Below are 15911 nucleotides of genomic sequence, written 5' to 3'. Positions count from 1 at the left end.
GGCGTTCTGATTTCGTTTTGAAAAAGGTGTATTTCTCTATTCGGCCTTATGGTGGCGTCAAAGACGAGCGCAATCGAGTGGCAAGCCGCAGAAGAAGAAGCAGCAGCGGAAACTGACACGCAAGCCAAAAGCGCGCGACGGAAAATGATTTCGTTCTGTCTGAAAGTAAAGCAGGTAAATGCTTTTAATGATATCCGTTACGATCCAAAGCCTTTATGAATACTGCCTATTAGAGTACCCCTGAGGCAAAGGGCCGTTTTAAAAGGCGTAACGCCTATGAAAACGCGTCACGTGATTATCCCAGGCTAACGCGGGTCCGAAGCCTTTGAAAAGAGTTAACAGAAAGACGCAAAGGCAGGGATACTGAGTGTTGTACCTTACTGAATGTCGAGCTGCCAACAGCTGTACAACTGTCATTGTGTTGTCCAGGGCTTGTCAAACTTTTTCCGTCCAAGGGACCTTATTGCAGGACATTAGGAGGACACTCCGCCCTCAAAATCCTAGTGTCAAATCTGCCAATTAAGCCCACCTGCCATGTGCAACCTAAATGTCGGAATAATCATTTGGTCATTTCAACATAAATATGCAGCAGTTTTCTATGGCAAAAGTTAAAGCCTTCTCAGTAACCAAAACCTGCATGTCATTTGACAAAGGCTAATCAAAAGTATACAAGTTTGCGGACCCTTGTTTAGGGTAGGATCCAAGAACCGACTGTTAATACTTTGTGTCACACACCAATGAAAAACCCATTTTAGCGGACCTAATCTCTTTAGAATGTGTGAAAGGCGTCGGGATAAAGAAACATACAATTAAAAAAAACAACTTAAGGGAAAGTAAAGCAATAAGTTTGTCTTTGTTTTCATGATAGCCTACTTGCTTTCCTTTATGCCTGTGATTCTTAACCTTGTTGGAGGTACTCAACCCCTCTAGTTTTTTTAATACCTGCCTTCATCAAACCCTTTGTAATTGGAACAATAAAATATGATTGTTAGTCTTTTTTTCTTCCAAATTCGATGCAGGATACCTTTTTACGACACGAAATGAACCATGCGTCAGTTGCACACAATCACTGTTCAAATGAAAGCCCAACAAATTACACACACACACACACACGCACAACAATAACACATGAAGTGTTACTTTAAATAAATGTGACTTTTGCTGTTGCCTAACAGAGACAAGTTCCGAAATGCGTGGCTCTGTGGCTTCACTAAATCAGTTCCTTTTCTTCGTCTTTATGGCTAGCCATCCCTGAAAGGGATTTATTTTTCCAATTTCAATGTTACTTTGTAATAAATGGAATGAGTATCCCAAGGGCGGCACGGTGGCTGACTGGTTAGCACGTCCGCCTCCCAGTGCAAAGGTTGTGAGATCAAGTCCGGGCTTCGGCCTTCCTGGGTGGAGTTTGCATGTTCTCCCCGTGCTTGCGTGGGTTTTCTCCGGGTACTCCGGTTTCCTCCCACATTCCAAAAACATGCATGGCAGGTGAATTGGACACTCCAAATTGTCCATAGGTGTGATTGTGAGTATGGTTGTTCGTCTCTGTGTGCCCTGCGATTGGCTGGCAACCAGTTCAGGGTGTACCCCGCCTACTGCCCGAAGCCAGCTGGGATAGGCTCCAGCAACCCCCGCGACCCTTGTGAGGACAAGCGGTACAGAAAATGGATGGATGGAATGAGTATCCCAAGGACTTTCTGAGAGCATTTTTGTACTGAAGAGTTGCGGAACTGGACCACAAAATGTCACACACATTTTAACTTTCTTTCTCAATGAGATGTTGCTGTGAGCTGTCTGTCACAGTGAAAATATATTACAAAGTAAAGCAGACAATAGCAAATTGTGACAAATAATGACAACATAAATGTAACGTACTTTGCAGGATGTGGGCGGAGTCTCAGCCAGGGCCATCCAGAAGCACACCATGCAGACCAGGTTACTGCACCTACTGCCGAGACCTCTACAACGACCTAGATCAGGTGACATGTGATCTTTTTCTTATTGCCCGTGTCGTGACGACCACTTACAGTACCCTTAAAGTCCGTTGCTCACTGAGCGGCGCAGGCTTGCAAGTGTTGCTTTTTCGGCCGGTTTTGTTCAATGTTGCAAAACACACTCTCTCAAACCCTCTTTATGCTCTAAAATGTGTTTTTCTTGTCGAAGAGATATTATGAACATGTTAAAAAAAATGCAACATTAAACGAATCGGGCCGAAAAAGCAACATTTGCTACGCTCGCGCAGGCCAGCCTTATAAACAGACTAAGCAGCTGCTTAGGGCCCCTGGCCACTAGGGGGCCCTCAAACTGACAAAGTAGCAACCCTATTTTATATCTTGTTGGTGGTATTGTTGATAATCGATTGGAATCGGGACTAACATTCTGATTATCCTGGAATCGTTTGCAGTTTAGTTGAATTTTTATGCCGTCTGAGAGACCTGGTCCACTCAAATGCAAAATTAGCAGCTAACATTAACCGACTCGATGTGTCAACAGCAAGCACATTGTAAACAGTAACACTACACACACTGTACCTGCTGCTAATCCAAAATAGTTACCAAATTGCTTTGCTTGTGTCTGTCTACACAACAGGTTATGGGAGCTCAGTGTATACTCATTTACACTCATGTGTGAATTTATTTTCTTAAGGTTTTCAAAAATAAAGCTCTAGTGAAAGTAAAAAAAATATGACTTATAAATTCAATCATAATTAAAAACAACCATGTGAGAAATTCATAGTAAATCTAACAAAAAAAGTGAAACCTTTTAATATAAATACATTTGTAGGCAAGTTGAGTTACGTTCATCCAAAAATAAGTGGTTATCATCTCTATTCAAACCAGGGATGTGCGAATTTACATTTATCACTGAATATTATAATTTTTTTTGTATTTGTATATTTTAGTTTAATGTTGTTGTCTGTATTTGAAAAGATGATCTGATTATTGTTCTCAGCACCTGTCCAGTCTCAGACACTTGGATTGTGTTCAAGCGTCCTCCAGGGCCTCCACCAGTTGTTCCTTTGCTGACAGCAGCCATGCCAAAGGAACTCTATTGGAGCGATTCCTGCAAGATGTTCTGTTACACCACCCACATTGCTACAATGACACCAGGTAACAAATCCTAAATACGGGGGTATCGCAAAACATCATCCTTCAGGGTGTTTAAAAATCTTTATAATGAATTTGATACATGTCCGATTCATACATCTGATCAGAAGCTACTAACCCTGGTGGGATTAAATGAAACGGGCTTAAAATGGTTCAGGTCCGACTTGGAGGCGAGGAGTTATTTTGTGACCATTGGAAGTTTTGAATCTAATCGAAATGGAGCCATTTTGTTCAACCTGTATATGTTACCTTTGGGTCAAAGGCTTCAGAACGCAAATGTTGGTTATCATGGCTATGATTATGACACACAGCTATATTCATCAATGTCCCTAGATGACAGCAGTGCAATCAGTTTGTTGTTTCACTGCATAGAGCAGATTAACTGGATGTCGGGGTCTTGCCAAACAACCATTTTGCAACACTGTTGTCATTTGGTGAGGCATGGGTAGGGAATAATATGCTTACACATCTGAAAAGCCTAATCTGTCAAATGCTAAGTGCCTCCACCTGTCTTAAACAAAAAAGGAATGAGGAAGTGTCCATCTTCTGTATTAGGGGTTGATTCACCACTGCCGACGAAGCATTCAGCGTGTTTAGATGATGGATTGTTTTGTATGTTTGTGTCACTAGACCGTCTCACGCAGACCTCCCATCTGTCTCTACTCCTCTTTTACCAAGAGAGGAGCTTGATGAAGTCTGTTTTTCTGGCGACGACGACTTGTCATTGGGTACACGTGAACACCTGCCTAGTTCTAACAACGTATCGACTAATCAAGAAGAAGATGGTGGCCCTTGTCAATTAGAGAAGAGACTATCAATGGGGGCAGATCAGGAGAGGCCTACTTCACATGTAAAAGAGCAAGAGGAGGCAAGGACCATCTGCTCGGGGCATAAAAATCTCCCTAAACATCAGGTCCCTGTGACCATGCACAGGAAGGCACACAGGAAGACCGATAGGAGGAAAACCAGAAAGTCCGTGACCTCTGACCTTTCACCCGAGGGTCCGCATCCAGGGACTTGTTCCTTGCCTCTCTCTGTGCCACAGCCTTGGAACAGCTGGCAGAAGGAACGGCGGGCAGCATTCAAAGAGGAGATCTTCTCAGCGCCACTCGGTGACCTTGTGGACCAAACTATTGAGGAGGTTGGTCAAAATGTTTTGTCTTTGAGTAGTAGGGTTGCAAAAGATGGCAAATGTATGTTACATTTTTCGAGAATTTTCTAGATTTTAAGATAGGGAATTAATGTAATACAGTGAGTATTTTTTGTCTTAAGACAAATATAATGACATTCAAACACGTTTGACTCTGTACTGTAAAACAGTTAAATGTTCTGCCTATAATTCACATCATTTTTATTGTTACAAGCGTTTAAAAAGTGATTTTATTCATTATATATTTTTTATTAATCGGCTGATCAATTGGTTATCGGAATTCTATTCAAATATTGTAATATTGTAATATTGTATCGGGCACTACTTAACTGCTCCATTTTTCTCTTCACTCCATCAGCATCGTATCCGAAGCTCAACCATACCTTGAATTTTAGCACACAACGCGAAGCAAAAAAATCCTGCCGGGCAATTCGCTATTTCTGGTCACGCATGTGAAGAACTGATGGGGCAGCGAGACCGGCTTCAGTGCAAGTGATGTAAACTGTCACTGTATTTCCGGTTGAACATAGGCTGAGCCGATGGGGCAGTGGCGCCGTCAAGGCATTTGACCGATTGGATATTGACAGCCCGGGCGCATTTGTTTTTTGCACGCGTAAAGTGACAGTTTCGAGCTGATCAGACTGAGACGCATCCTGTCCAAATCGGATATGAAACTACCTCCCGCATGTTGTTTAAATCCGTCCCGCAAAAATCAGATTTCATGTGCTCTGTGACTGTTCAGACTACAAAAGAGCCATCCACTTTCAATCTGGATGGGCCAAAAATCGGATTTGGGCCGGCAGTCTGAACGCAGCCTTTGTTTCCGTGTCGGTCTCCAGGTTATCCAAACATGTTGTCATGGTGACAGTTTGGCTTCCTTCCCGCTTGAGGAGACGGACAGCTTTCACATCAGTCTGCCTCATTCTCTTCAAACACAGAGTGACTGGGACTCACCTGGCCAGGTGAGCGGAGAAGCCAGCCTTCTATGTTTAACCTTTGTGCATTCTGACACACACCTTTTATGAAGACATCTTAGAACTTTTTAAATTATATATATAAATATATATATATTTCTCCACTAATATTAAAGAATGTGTTTCTAGGTGGACACATGTGTCCCGCTGGTCCAGACGCAGGTGAGGGACTTTAGTCATCTGACTGATGTTCAGGTGGACTTGAAGGACCAGGTGTACTCCCACAAGCTCGAATCCGCTCTCTATAGTAAGAAGTGTGCAGGCAAACACAGAGTATTGAGGACTGCGCCGAGAGAAGTGCCAAAGTATTTGCCAGAGTGCTTCACGGGGAAGACATGGTCCCAAATCGAAGAGGAAGATGAGAAGAAGGTTGATGACCTGGTCCGGCAGTTCAGACAAGGTCGTTTTGTCTGTTACTTCGACAGCGAATCCCTCGCCAGGTCAAATAACTTTTGCATTCATTTTCTCATTTTAAAGTAAATGTATTTGTTCATTTAACTTGGCTGAGGACTCGAGCTTCTTCCGACTGTATATTTTCAAATATGCATGTTAGGTTAATTGTAGACTCTAAAATTGACCATTGGGGTGAGTGTGAATTGTTGTCTGTCTCTGTATGTGGCTAGGTAGATGTTTACTGTAGTAACCTTAAACATGCATGGTTTAATCAATATCATGGCATCTTTTGCCTACATTGTGCGGTACCAGGAGCAAAAATGTGAACGAACCTGGTCAGACAGCGGCAGATTCAGACATCGGCGTCTTTCCTTTACTGGACCACGATGAGGAAGACGTGCCAAGAAGGAGGGACTTCAGGATGGCATCCAGGTGCCAGGTGAGGAAGATAGAAACATCTGCAAATAGTTACAGGGGGCAAATATACTCCCTCTTCCTAGTAGAAGTATAATTACATGTGTAAAAAAAAAAAAAACACAGGTAAAGTCCTTAAATAAAAGCAAGAAAGTACAAACTCTAAGCACAAAAGTAAAACATTTTTTTTACTGTCATATATATACACGTTATTGTTGGAAGAAATACAAGAAATAATTGCTCAAGTACTCAAACCTGAAAAATCTACTTAAGTATTTGTAACAATATTTGTACAAAGGGGTGGAAAGTGTGTGGTAAATTTCCATGTCATTGGATAGAAGTTAAACTGTAGAATTCTGGAATTAATAAGCTTAAATATACTGTAAACATTTTGTTTAGTCATAAGTAGACACCCATGCAAAATAATGCGGTGAAACAGCATGACATTTCAATACATTTATAAGTAGAACCTGATTAAGTTTTAAATATTTTACTGAACAATCGGTTCTTTCTTTCATCGAAGAACAAAACCATGAATGTTGAGTTAACTATTACTCATTCCTCCGGCCCAACCCACTCAAAAATGAACAGAAATCCACCCAAAAATACCAACAAAGTCCCATTCAAAATATGAAATGAAAAGCTCCTTTTTTTCCAAAATAGTCAAGATGTGATGAGGAATGTGCAGTGCTTGTGACGCTTATAATAATTTTGGATTTTTCATTATAGTTGGTACTTTAGATTCGTTTTGACTTTTGTCTTTTAAATGCAGTCAAATGTTTCATTTTAGTTTTTGTTAGTTTTAGTATTCGTTTTTAGCTTTTTTAAATTTGAAAAATATTTCATTCTTTTTAATTATGTCTTGACTCATCACTCTTTTTTTTTTAAATGAAATATGATAATATAGAGTGCTATTTTTCTGGTTTATTCCTCTTGATTCACATGAATTCCTGTGAATTCTCATACTGACTGACAAGTTTCCAACTTGAACAAATTCCTGGAATTTTGCAACCCTACTTCCCACTACAGCAAATAGTTTAGCTTACTGAAATGTTCCCCCCCAGGTTGTCAAAGTGAGTCACGCCACTCAGACTGTCCGCTTGGTCATCCCGACTGTCTGTCAACCAGCCCTAGAGACCACGCCTACTAGTGTCAATACAGGCAATCGACATGGAGCGGAAAAGACTTCGGAGGCGCGATGGTCTCGTCTCCCGGCCTCGTACTCGCCCATTATCACACCGCTGCAGTCAAGCACGTCTCTGGTCTACCTTCTCTGCTCCCCTACTTTTCCCGCCACCACCTACGCATCCGCCGCAAGCCCCACCCCCAAACGCAGCAGGAAAAAGCAGCGCCCACCTGACTTTCACAGGTTGAAGGTAAAATACAAACAATTTCCCCTGCGCTTTTATGACCACCGCAGCAATCGCATCATCAAGAACCCACCCAAAGGTTTCAAGGTGAGTAAAAACACCACCCCTTCCAACCATTTGCCGTCGTGTGTACGTCAGCTGTTCCGAAGTCTGAGCCCAGACCTGAACACGGAGAGGTGTTCCGGGGAGGGTGGTTCGGATTCTACCAGGGTCAAAAGTCAGAGGCTGTCGAGCACTCCCAGCACAGACTCTGTGCAGACTCATAAACGCGACACCTCACTTGCGGTGCATCAAAGTAGGTCAGAGGAGGCACGAACAGGGGGCGAAGAAAGGCCAAGACCCCCCAAGAAGAGAGTGAGAGTTCAGACCACACCTCCACCACCCGTGAGACGTCGACTCCGGCAAAAGGACTCTGCACCCTTGTCCACTACAGTGCCAACCCTCCGGCGAGGGAGGTCATTGAGGGCAAGGGTCTGTGAAAAGACTCCAAAGTAGCACATTTGTTTAAACGTCAACACTTAGGGACCATTTAAAAATAAAAAAGGATAAAAAAAAAAAGGTGTCTTTTTGGTTGTTCATTTACATGACAAAACAGGACAGAACAGAAAAAAATATTTTTGATATGAGAGGACATTCAAGAGTACATCTCGTTCATGGATGGATAGATAGAAATCCCACTTGACATTGCTTCTGGAGACAAGGGCCGTTGACGTGGTTGCATAAACCTTTCCTTCTCCGTCTAGATCGGGATTTGTCTCACAGTGTCCACCAGATAGAGTAAAGAGTCTCCAACCTGGTCTGCAGCCTCAATAATTACCAACCCCTTGTTATCACCTGGTCAAAGAAAATAAAAATAAAAAAGTTAATATGAGGCTAATTTACAGTCTTATTATAAAGTTAAAGTAGAGTAAAAATGCTAAATTGTTACTGTAGTAAAGTACAATTTCCACATGTCCATACTCTGTTTCTGGCAACACTGTGAATTCACTATTTATAGGTAAAATCTTCATTACTCGTTAAAAATAATAAAAACAGAATAAATCTAATAACTATAATACCTGGAGCACAAACCAAAAGAAAAATGTCACTCTAATATTGTGCTTTATAAAAAAACATACAGCAATAATGTAATTAGAACATACATTTTTTTTTAATTTTTGCCACGTTTTGCTTCAGTTCAAAAGACATTGTGCTGCTCCTTCTGGTGTGTGTGTGTGTGTGGGGGGGGGGGTGTGGCTTGGCCACATGGGGGCACTATAATACAAACAGATATACTGAACGTGGAATGGAAATGGTCACTCGGTAAGCAGCAGTAAAATTTGTCATTCTTTGAAGAGGATAAATATTTGTGAGTATTGATTTATATCGTTGCCGTCTGTCTTTATAGCGGCGGTCAATTCAGGTAATTCTGTAACCTTTGGCAACTCTCATGTCACCACATAAAAGCCCGTTCACAGCTTTAGTTTCAATTAGTTTCATTGATGCACAAAATGTGAATTCTGACTCTCAAACTGTGATTCAAATCACTTATTTCATGCTTTGAGATAAAGTTACAAGGCTCAAAATAAGTGGATGGTGCAAGTCCATAGCTAGTCATTTGGGGTCAGCAAAACCACAGACCCTACATCCCTGTACTTAAGTTTAATTTTGATAAAAGGTGAGTGATGTAATTTAGGCCACTTTGTCTCAGTTACAATTATCTGACCGATTAAGTTAGCCTACTAATATTTACCACCAACGATTTTCATTATTAATGTTTCTCATCAATTAAAAAGTCTGAATTTGAAAGAATTCTCCTATTTCCTGAGCTAGCAAGTCCTTATTGTCTTATTCCTAGTTAGCTGGGCTAAGCCCGTGAGCCATGAGCCTACTGTAATATGTTGGATGCTAAAGTTATAGCTGCTCAAGTGAAGTTGCACAATTAAGGGCTATTTATTTAATTATTTGTTTGTTTATTTAATGTCATATGTTTTTGATGCAATTATGTTATGTTATTTGTACTTTTACTCAAGTATAGCTTTAAGCTAATTTACCAGGTAAATAAACTTCTGTCTTACCTTCTTGTTTATCCTTTCTCCTGTCAGTCCCTAAGGCACTTATTAGTCGATCCACAGTCTGCTGCAGCAACTCTTCTGGACAATAAGTTCCACGACCCTGTTCATCAGCCATACCCATGTCCTCCTCCTTTAGGACATTTCCTTCTTGACTGGATTGGCAAAGCAGGCTCTTATCTACACAATTCACCTCCTCGTAGTGGATGTCATGTGACCAAGCAATATCCTGGTTTATTTTTGGGGGTGGCGTTTCCTCATTCTCACTCCACTCATCGTCTGTCTTCAACATAAATTCTCCAGCATTCATGTCTCCATCCATGCATGACTCCACATCAGAGGTTGGTGACGTGTTTTCGTTCTCCATATTTTCCATGTTCTCCATCTCATTCTGATGTTGCGGCATCTCATTGGCATGTTGTTGTAGTTCCAGATTGTTCTGTGTCTGAAGAATGGAAATATTCACAGGTAAAGGTGAACACTCAAAGGGTTGACTTCTACAGACAGTTGACCCCCACAGGGTGGGGCACACGTGATATGCCTCAAATCAGACATAATTACCAATTTTAGCGCTTGGGTCTCAACTTGTTTGTCTGGGTATTCATGTGCTTCAGATGACCTGACTTGACTTAGACTTGAGTTGACTTGACTTGGCCCTGTCTATTGCATTGAAAAGGTACTTCATGTACTTAAACACAACCATCCAATAGTAGCACTCAAATTGAGAGAAGGCCGTGTCGGTGTGTTTACCTGGTTGAGCGTCGTCTGCAGACGGACGTTGTGTTGTCTAACTGTTTCCATGGTAACCTCCATCTCTGCACACCGTTCCTTCAGCATACTCTGTTCGGATTGGACAGCAAGGCGCCACGCCTGCAACTGCTCTTCCAATAGCCTTTAACAAAGAAACAATCAATAATAACCTGATGGTGAATACACATCCTGCGTCCTGATTTGCTGTTTCAAGTCGGATATTTTTTGTTTACCGTTTGTCTTTGTGCAGGTCCCTGACTTCAGTGAGCAGAGAAGACACCTCCAACTTAAAACATAAAACACGACCATCGTATACGGTAAACATTTTTGGAATGTTTTTAAACAATAGGTGGCGGGGTATACTTCTGTATTGCAGAAAAGTGACTTGGTGTAGCAGTTTAGCTGACACAGCATCTGCTTTTTGACAGCCACTTTACACATTTATACAACAATGGTAGAGGATAAGGCTAAAATCATCATTGAAGCCATTTACCCTGTTTTCTCAATTGCTCTGCTGGCCAAGTGACAAAGGAGAGTTTGTTTACTAATGATGCCATCCGAGCTATTGCCACCCAGACGAATATGTGACGTCATAGTGTAGACAGGCTTTCGAGTGGGAGGTCATGCGAGGTCACCTGTTCTAACAGTGTCTCATCAGTCTGTAGTGATTTAGATGTCGAGGATTGTGGTTGCACTGAGGAATCATGGGAAACGCGTACAGCAGAGGAGGTGCTCCCACATTCTTCAGCAGTCGAAGCCGAATGGAGACGTGGAGCACTGGGGGAACAAATGTGTATTTGATTGGTGCATTTTACACTTGGTACTTTTAATCCATCTATTTTCTAAACTCCAAATTGTCCATAGGTGTGTAGAGTAGTCTACACTCTACAGCACATTCCCTGCTATTGGTAGACGGCAGGTCCAGAATGTAGTAAGTCAGTTGAGATAGATTCCAACTAAACTGTGACACCGATCAGGACAATCAGTGTAGAAAATGGATGGATAGTCGTGAAACCTGTCTCACGTCTTATGGCTGTCCTTTGCCTCTTCCCTCGTTAGACCCTTCGTCCTTCCACCTCTTTGAGTATATCGTCGCGGCAACAGGGAATGACGAGCACGGTGCACGATTGAAGAGAGAGACTCACGCCAGGTGGGCTGACGGACGGAGGGATTGTAAAATGTTGCTTCAGTCAACCAACTTCCTGTAACATCTTTCAACATTTTTCTCAGTGCACTTCATGTCCGCTGCCTTTGAACTTGCGACGCACCTGTGTACAGAACTCAATCACTGGGTGGTGACTCTTGTGTTTCCGTGTCTGTTGCTCTGAGAGGAAGCAACTCTGACACACGTGGACCTTCAAACACTTCACACAACGGTACCTGAACACACACACACACACAAAGCCCTCAAATTATAAACATCTCGACGGCTTCTGATTGGAGGAAGGTTTTGTAATTCCATGCTCATGCTTTTTGCAGGATATACTGCAGAATAGCGAAAAACTGAACGTACATGATGCCCCCCAAAAGGCTTAGCGTTGCCCAAATTGATTTAAACTGAAAACATACCACAAATTATGATCCCATTGATACAAACTAGATGACACATGCACAAGACTTTCATAGTTTCCACCAACAAACCAAACAAGCTCCAATTCCTATTCAGACAGTTCTTTGGCGTTATTCAGTGGCATTTTAGAGCCTTACAGAAAGCACATAACCAGACTTTATCAGCGAATAGCGCAGGATAATTCTCCAAAAGATGGCTGTACTCACCTAAGTCCAATGATGGGAAATATCTTGCAGATGTGACAGCGGACAGTGTGAACGACCTTCTGACTTATGAACAGACGAAATAGTACGGGGAGCCATAGCAACAGGTGAGGCTCACTCTGCAGCCATGATGACACATGTTCCCTGCTTACGGTGGAGGTCAGCACCTGTGAACATTTAGTGCAACTCTCACCATGACGACCAGTCACAACTTCCAGAAGTACCTTTCAGAAGTATAGTAGTTTTTCAAGCTTTAAAGCGGTTGCTCCTTCTACAAGACAAAGCTAGCATACTGTACATGTATTTTCAAAGGCTGTTAAAAAAAAAAGTGCTTTATTGTTCTTAACTTCTATAAAATGGGATGTGACTTTGCACCAATGGGAAGATGAACAGTTAAGAGCCACAGCATGATTTACACTTACGGTTAAACGGCACGTGAAGGTGGTTGATGTGGCAATGTTAATAAAAAAAAACCACACAGATAACTGAACAAAATGTTATCTCACCCCACGAAAACACGACTTCACTGCCTCTTGGGCATCACCGAAAAGCCCTTCCTCCTGGATGAGTGCAGGAATCTGAACATGCGTTACAGGAGTCAGATGAAGAGGGCAGGATGGGAAATGCAGTTACTATGGTTTACCTGGTTGACATCCTCCAATACAGATTTCAGAGAAGACCTACTGACGGACCCAGAAGAACTTGCCGCTGCACACGCCAGGGCTGAGACAGTCACCCGTGTTAGCAAACACTCTTCATCAAAAGGAACATACATATTTTCAGAGGAACACGTTTTTCCACCTCCATATTTCAGCAAGAGAGTTTCCGCCGATAAACAGATGAGAGCAATATGGAGAGAAGTAGCCCTTATTTGACCCAGCTGATTCCTGAAACAGTGCACAAGGCAACAATGTTATCCTGTAAACCTGTTATCAATATGTCAATGATATTTCACCTATCGAACATCTTGAATATAAGACTGCATAATTTCTCGGACGGCTCCATAGTGGAATCATCTGCGAATTCCGGTGACACACTCCTGAACATCCTGTTCAGGCGCTGGGTTACTTCGTGCTTGCTTAGGACCGACTCCCGCTGCCGCTTGGCTCTGCCCCCAAGGTCAAGAGCGGCCTCGATGTGGCGAACCAAAACAACATCCACTGGAAGTGCAATTAAGAATGCATTTTTCAAATCAACAAGTAAAGTCAAAACGCAGTTAGTGGCCAGTACCACGGTAAACACACTGACTGTGACAGATGTTCTGTAGACTTTCAAGTTTCATTGCAACTCTGTAAGCAGGGGGGCGGATTTTGTTGAAGTCCTCTAGCCCTGAAACTGAAAAAATGTATTGTTTAAACCATAAATATACCGCAAATTATGATCCCAAAACACATAAATCAATTCAAACTCAACTTGGATTACCCATGAAAATAAATGTCCTAATGATCATTTGATTGAGAAAGAATGACATGGTGGAAATTGTCCATCATTCCACTAGCATGTAGCAACCCAGGCGAATTTTAGCTTGGACTGTGACACGTGCCTTGAGATATATTTGAGATACGAGCCGTCAACTTGACTCACTTCACAACAAAACAGCTGTTAGTGACAAATTATTCAAAAAAAGGGCTTTAAGCATACAGTAATTTAGCTTAATGCTAACAAACAATGCAAAAGACCATACAAGCGCTACTAAATAGCATCAGTGTCACAATGTTGAACTCAAATGTCACAGCAACATAAGAAGACAATATAACAATACTCACATTCATGTATTCTTTATTTTCTCTGACAACGATTACTATTAACTAGGGGTGTTAGAAAAAATCGATTCGGCAATATTACAATATTACAGCGCGCAATTCTTGAATCGATTCATATGCGGCCGAATCAATTTTTAAACATACATTTTTTATGGAAATATTCAACCAAACGTCTTACTTAGGGTAAGGATTCACACATTAAGCATGGAAGAATGTTATATTAATGGAAAATTAAGCCTTGATATTTGATTTCAGTGCTGTTCAAACATGAAACAGACTGCAACCTGTTTGTTAAATGCAGTGGGTCAGTTATAAGCCTAAATTTGAAGATAAATAAATACATTTTCATACAAATCTTACAGTGTACATGTACAAGTTTACTGATTAGTATTTTCTAAATTTGAGTTTAAAAAAAAATCGCAATAATCAATTTATAGATTCACATCGGGGTTAATCGGTATCGAATCGAATCGTGACCTACGAATCGTTATACGAATCGAATCGCCAGGTACTAGGCAATTCACATCCCTACTATTAACAGCGGTTTACTGAGAACAGTCTCATGGACATATCTGTTTATCTATATGATACTGCCCACAGGGGGCCAAAGGCCGCACACCAGCAGGAGCAGCACAATATCCATTGAACTGATGCAAAAAAATGTGGTAAAACCTGTTTATTGTTTTTTTACATTGAGTTGCAGTACTATTAAACACGAACTAGCCTAAATACAATATTTTTTAATCTTGCATTTTATCCATCTCAGGGGACGGCCATTTTGCCACTCGCTGTGGATTGAAAATGACATCACAATTGCTCAGGGCTCAGGAAATGACCAATCACGGCTCAGCTTGTGTACATCACATGACCAAACTCAGAAAATAGGCGAGTCGTGATTGACTGATTGCCTGCGCTCTGAGCAACTGTGATGTCATATTCAGTCGCCAGCAAGTGGCAAAATGACCGCCACCTGAAATGGTTAAGAACAGATGCATTTTACTTCTTAACTCATATTATACAAACACGATACTAATCAGAATGCCGTGTTTAGACTAGTAGGGGCAGATAAAACATATTATTGTAAAGAAAGGTTTTCGGTCGATTTACACATTACAAAAATGGTTGTTGTCTTTTGGGAGGCTGGAATGAATTAATGACACTTCCATACATTTCAGTGTGGAAAAATTATTTGAGGTTGGACTGTTTGGAGTTATGAGGGTTGAGGGGAATGATTTAAACCCGCATCTCAAAGCACCAACTACTCTTCTGCAAAATAAAAATGTGGAGAGAAAAAAGAACTTACTGAGACTATTGACCTCCATGATGGATTACAGTCTGAAAATGAAATAATGTCACAATGATTCTATTACTCAGAAAAGCAAAGGTTGCAGTCAGTATCAAATTACAAATATGACATCGATTAGGTTTGTGTTTTGAAATATTAGCCCATAAATGAAACAATAAATAATGACAGTTAATAAACATGATCAAGAAACAGTCAAGAAACAAGTTTTCTGATAATATCTTCCTTTTTTGGACTTTGTAATACATTGAGTTTAGCAGAAACTCACCTGCAGCCTTCCTAGCACCGAGTCGACCTGAAGGTGTTAAATCTTTAATGCCATTCTGGTTTCATCTGTCATCACAGCTGCTGCTCACCTGTCGTGGCGGACCAATCAGCAGCCAGAACTACTGATGACATCATCAGCGGGGGATCAAAGTCAGGTTTGTAGCTGAAGCGAACAATCTGTGTCACTCTGTAGCATCTTTGTTTGTTTGTGTTGGCGCTGCGACCGTTGTCTCGGCTCACACTGGCCATTTGTGTCTTCTATGCTTTCTTTGTCCCATGGCACCATGACACACTCGAACATTTCTTCTCCTGAGATCAACGAGCTTGTGACGAGGTCAGCGTGGTGCCACTCTGATCCAGACTCCAGCTTCATGTTCTCTAACTCAGTGACATGGCAGCTAGTGGCATGATGTTAGTGTGTGGGGAAAAAGTGCATATGAACTGTAGCTGACTGGCGATTGTTAGGTGGGGTCTTCGGCTCATGATGTCAACAAGGACTATTGAAATACTCATTCTAATTGAGTTAAGATATTTATTAAATGTGTTGGTCCATTCAACACCATGATCAAGCACTGTGATAACAAAAAATCTTTCAAACA

General features: G+C 41.5%; 2 protein-coding genes across 4 annotated transcripts; one reads left to right on the top strand and one right to left on the bottom strand.

The window, feature by feature from the left end:
* The first annotated feature begins 87 nt into the window (after nt 1-87).
* On the top strand, nt 88-7977 carry zdbf2 (zinc finger, DBF-type containing 2). 2 transcript variants are annotated; one of them, XM_086068138.1, is made up of 8 exons: nt 88-174; nt 1880-1976; nt 2950-3107; nt 3783-4245; nt 5094-5216; nt 5358-5668; nt 5934-6060; nt 7100-7977. In XM_086068138.1, the coding sequence occupies exons 2-8, from the start codon at nt 1881-1883 to the stop codon at nt 7898-7900; spliced, it is 2079 nt and encodes a 692-aa protein (XP_085924264.1). In that variant the 5' UTR covers nt 88-174; nt 1880; the 3' UTR covers nt 7901-7977. The 2 variants fall into 2 exon arrangements, with proteins under 2 accessions (XP_085924264.1, XP_085924263.1); XM_086068137.1 differs by having other exon boundaries at nt 3735-4245; nt 7100-7976.
* dytn (dystrotelin) lies at nt 6390-15615 on the bottom strand. Of its 2 annotated transcripts, XM_086068140.1 has the most exons (16): nt 15314-15615; nt 15046-15077; nt 13228-13314; nt 12935-13139; nt 12781-12866; nt 12623-12702; nt 12486-12557; nt 11983-12146; nt 11475-11586; nt 11231-11361; nt 10842-10983; nt 10440-10492; nt 10207-10348; nt 10018-10116; nt 9463-9901; nt 6390-8239 (listed from the first exon to the last, which is right to left on the bottom strand). In XM_086068140.1, the coding sequence occupies exons 2-16, from the start codon at nt 15062-15064 to the stop codon at nt 8145-8147; spliced, it is 1926 nt and encodes a 641-aa protein (XP_085924266.1). In that variant the 5' UTR covers nt 15065-15077; nt 15314-15615; the 3' UTR covers nt 6390-8144. The 2 variants fall into 2 exon arrangements, with proteins under 2 accessions (XP_085924266.1, XP_085924265.1); XM_086068139.1 differs by having other exon boundaries at nt 12623-12866.
* Between the last annotated feature and the right edge of the window lie 296 nt (nt 15616-15911).

This window comes from Leptonotus elevatus, chromosome 2 (genome assembly GCF_054856555.1).
Source record: "Leptonotus elevatus isolate MCC_2025b chromosome 2, RoL_Lele_1.0, whole genome shotgun sequence".
In the NCBI taxonomy this organism is placed as follows: domain Eukaryota; kingdom Metazoa; phylum Chordata; class Actinopteri; order Syngnathiformes; family Syngnathidae; genus Leptonotus; species Leptonotus elevatus.
The sequence above is the reverse complement of the archived record's forward strand: the minus strand, read 5'-3'. Positions and strand labels throughout refer to the sequence as shown.